Below are 4,349 nucleotides of genomic sequence, written 5' to 3'. Positions count from 1 at the left end.
AAGGTTAAGCACTGGATCCTGCACCGTTGGAGCAATGATGAACTGTCATCTAAGAACAGAAAGAAGTCTAACTAGCATTCGCCAACTAAGTTCGTTTCTTACAATGGAGAGTTCACGTTAAATTTTAAAAATGAGAAGAAAAAAAAAAAGCGAGATGTTGCGTTTTAGAAGCTAAATGGAAGAGCATATTTCACTATTTCCTCATATATCTAAGGCAAAAACTTGAAAGAACTAATTTTAACCTCCAAGAAATGTAAACACTGACATTAATTAACAATTTCAGTAGAAACAACGTGTATACTGATATTAACCTCCCAAAATAGCAGCAAGTAGACGAACAAAACTTCTCAGTCGATGCTTTACGGAACAATAACTTATTAAAACCAATAAAATATAGTCAAGTATCAATGTCTGGTAATAGGCCGATATTCCTAAAGTTGCTAAGAGACACTAATATTTACAAGAATTTGATGTTACGAAGAACGTGTATTGTACGATTCCTACATTTTCGTTAGCTGCAAGTTATAAGGTCTGTCCCAAGATGGCATATGCATAGAAAAATCGCTGTTCAAAATACATTTTTCAATAAAGCGTCAATAAACTCAGAAACACAACACCAAATAAATCAATCCTTCATTATCACACATTTCGAACAAATCTCAAGTGCTCGGAAAGGTACTAGTGATAGATTTCGATGCTTTGCCTCAGCAAAACATCATTTGAATTACACGTCATAACCAAGACTATCTCATAAATACCATAAGGTTTATATTGGCTAAACTTTGGATATCTTGTATACTGGTATACAAACACAAATCATAGGCACTTTTACAGGCGATTTTAATCTTTCTCGTTGCATCTTGCAGAGCATATTCGGTAGTTCCGTCATTCCTCGCTTGGTGGCAGTCAAGTGCTGAATTTGCCTCTTTTAAATGACGAAGGACGTCCACCGATTGGTTGATAAGTAGGCCGTGACGTCAGAGCAACGGAAACTTACTTATATGGGTAGTGGTGACATCAACTGCCATTCTAGTAGAAAGTTCCATTGAGTGAGAAGCTCTGCAGGGAAGTGTACGCGTCGCTGCAAGTCATTCGCGCGCGCAACTAGTATTGCTCTACTGTTGGGAGAGAAGAGGTTGTCATTTCGTGTAATTGGAAGTGAAGTGTGTTTTAATATAAAATTGACTGTAATAATTTGAAAATACTGGAGTGTATTGTTGTCATGGCAACAGAAGCCCAGAGACTTATCAGCATTTCGCTGACTAAAATCGCACAGTCTCGGGCACAGCGCGGTGGCGTTAGTTTGCACAAAAACTTACTAGTCGCTACGGTGCTTCAGAAAGCTCGATACGTTTTTATGGAAGAAGCCTACCACATGGTTCAGTCAGCTGGAGGCAATGGGTACCACATTTCTACTACGTCTGGGACCACTCAGCAGCAGCAACAGGACGAGTACGAGCAGAATTACGACGACGATAATCTGGTAGCATTAACGGCAGAGGAGGCGGGAATTAGTGTATCAACTCATCAGTCATCGAGTTCAGATGTGTCTACTAGTGATAGTCATATAAATGAATTCCTTGAACAATCCTCATCCTGCATTCGTTGTACTGAAACTTCACAATTACTTTCTTCGAACGACGATAAGGAAAACCAAAATCCTTCATATCATTCCTCAATTCCTTCTGTTCATTTACCCAGTGAAACTCCTACCTACCTAGATTTGGACAAGACTCCACGTGGTGATGACAACTCTGTGCTGAGGGACCGATCCAATACGTCGCATTGTTCGTCGACGCGGTGTTTGAAGAGGAGGCGTGCCGTTGTGGAATGGGAAACCGAAGAGGCAGTGTCTTCTATTCTTCCAAAGAGAGCTAAAACTGAGTGTTGTGACGTGGAAGGGGACGATTCAGTGTTTTTGGACGAAGCGTCATTGCTGTCTGACTGTGTTGTGAGTGAGGACGATGATGACGACGTTCAGGACACAGCGGCGACGAGTATGGAAATAGACCGTATCACTAGTCTAGTGTCGATATTCAGCTTCGGTGGACTGGCAGCGGCCGAAATGTCATCGGGGTCGGGGATTGGGAAGTTAACTCGCTCAGTTTCGACCCCAGATTTGTGTTCAGCGCAAGCGAAAGAAGGTGTCGATGTGCTTCAGCAGAGGCCGTTCTTAGCAATGACAGTGTAAACGTGTAAAATTTACGAATTGTATTTCATTTCGCCGAACATGTATAGCTCAATAATACAACACTTGTCAAGATCATTACCATCTATTCTTACTCAGTGCATTATACATTCGAATTCCATTTACTACCACCTGTTCACATGGAGGCTCGTTATGCCTTGGTGATGAATTTGAATTGCGCGGAAATGTTTGTCAACATAAATCAGTGTGCGGGAAAAATGACGAACCGAAAATTGAGTTAAATGAGGGTATCATAAAATGTTATGGGGTTAAGAACGATGGGTCGCTGACGCTTCGTTGCAGTGTTACACGAGCATTTCTCTTTTATTGTTCCGAATGTCGGGTGTTTTTAAGTTCGTGAACGTGTCTTGTATTTCGTAATGAACTCATTGCAGTTAAACTTGGCTGTGTCTCTTCTAACTTGTTACATATAAGGTTCACATCAAAAGACATGTACTGAAATCTTGCAAACTATTAAAATTTACGTATCTCTCGTCTCCGGCTCACATGTATTTGTATTTAGATAATGCGTGTAACACCGTAAGCGTCTGTGTCCTATAGTTATTTCCATATTCATTTACCCCTCTTTAACTAAATGATCATCGGTTTTCTTTTTTTTACCGTATCCTGTATTCGTGTTCCTGAGTTCGAAGTTGGCGGTTGTAAACTTGCAGTGTTGCAGCATTTCAGTGAACCACGTAAATCATTCAACGAGCAGTTTTTGTGATCTCTTCGTATTCTAAAAATTTGGTGACCTTAAGTATATTGGTCCATTTTGGTTAGAGGCAGTTTTTGTAAAGCTGAGAATCGATATTGGCCTATGTGATAGCGGAACTTTGGATTGTATTTTTATAAACGTTGTGTTCATTGTGTATATTTCGTATGTTCAACACATCTTTAATGAATCGGTATTTTGTGCATTATTCAGAAGTTAATTTTAAAGATCTACTCGCTGACCAATGTGTGGAAATTGAGGAATTGCTAAACCGTAAGTAGAAAGTGATTGAATCCTTATAATTGTTTAAAGTTAAAAACTTGACATGTTTCATTATGAACTGTCTGGAGAAATTACATTTTGTGAGCATTATCATTGGGAGAAGTTTATTATTTAGCATAAACTATACAAAATTTATACCAGTTACTTAAAAATAAATAAACTGGGCTGGTTAATAATGTTATGTATACTTCTATTTTGAATGTAGAAAAGCTAATTCTTAGCTTTTTCAAGATTGAACTTGTTCATACCCATGGGACCAGCATTCTCAGAAAGTAAATTGTTAAATGACTGTAATTTTTTTTTTAATTTAGCCTCAAAATATTTACATGAGAATTCAAATGACATTTACCATGAGAAGTTGGATGCTTGTCTTTTAAACCATTGCTTTGCAGTGATTATGCAGTTATCTCTTGTGGAAATTTACATGCTCACAACAAAATTTTATTCTATTTTTAAGTTCACCAAACTTTTCTTCTTTTAAAACTGGTTCATTGTCACTGTATTAAATACTGACTCTGTTTTAGGAGTCCATTATTGTACATATTATATACATATATAATTATATTTGGTAATAAATGCACATGTAAAAATACTTCCAACTATATGATTTCTACCTTACTTTGAATCCTTGGTTAGGTTAGGTTCCTGGGTGGTAGTCCTAGAGTCCATTACTATTTGAGTTGAACATAGGAGGTAAAAACATTTTGCAGCAAGATTTTCTTGATTGATATGTGAGAGAACATTTGCAAAGGACAAGTGTGTGAGTGTGTACAAGTCTTGTTGCATCTAGCTGCTATAACAGTGTGCAGGCTTTGGTGCATCTAGCTGCTACAGATTTTTCTTCTATTAAATAGTCTGTTTTCTTGAGGTATTCCTATAAAACTAATGTTTTTATATGCAACTGGTTTTTTTTTTTTCCCTTCATGTATTAATGTTCAAGGGCTGAAATATGTTTGTTCCATATGATTAATAATAATAATGATGAAGATGCTAGACATCGGTCTGTAATGCAAGAAGATAGGTCTGGAAGTTTTAACCATTGATATTAATTTCTTTTTTCTTACGAATGTTCAAGTGCTGAAATGTTCCATATGATTGATTAATAATAATGATGCTTGACACGAGTCTGTAATACTGAAAAGGTAGGTCTGAAAGTTCAACCAT

The 4,349-nt window shown here is 37.4% G+C and overlaps 1 protein-coding gene across 1 annotated transcript; it reads left to right on the top strand.

Annotated features, from left to right (window-relative positions):
• The first annotated feature begins 1,038 nt into the window (after positions 1-1,038).
• Positions 1,039-3,777, top strand: LOC136871604 (uncharacterized). The gene has a single exon (XM_067145055.2). It carries the CDS (start codon positions 1,223-1,225, stop codon positions 2,189-2,191), a length of 969 nt encoding a protein of 322 aa, XP_067001156.2. The 5' UTR covers positions 1,039-1,222; the 3' UTR covers positions 2,192-3,777.
• Positions 3,778-4,349: the final 572 nt, after the last annotated feature.

Source organism: Anabrus simplex, chromosome 4 (genome assembly GCF_040414725.1).
Source record: "Anabrus simplex isolate iqAnaSimp1 chromosome 4, ASM4041472v1, whole genome shotgun sequence".
NCBI classification, from domain to species: domain Eukaryota; kingdom Metazoa; phylum Arthropoda; class Insecta; order Orthoptera; family Tettigoniidae; genus Anabrus; species Anabrus simplex.
This window is presented reverse-complemented; position numbering and strand designations above follow the sequence as displayed.

Bases quoted from the DNA above. Each gene is read 5' to 3' on its own strand.
- LOC136871604 (XM_067145055.2), top strand. From the start codon at position 1,223: ATGGCAACAGAAGCCCAGAGACTTATCAGCATTTCGCTGACTAAAATC.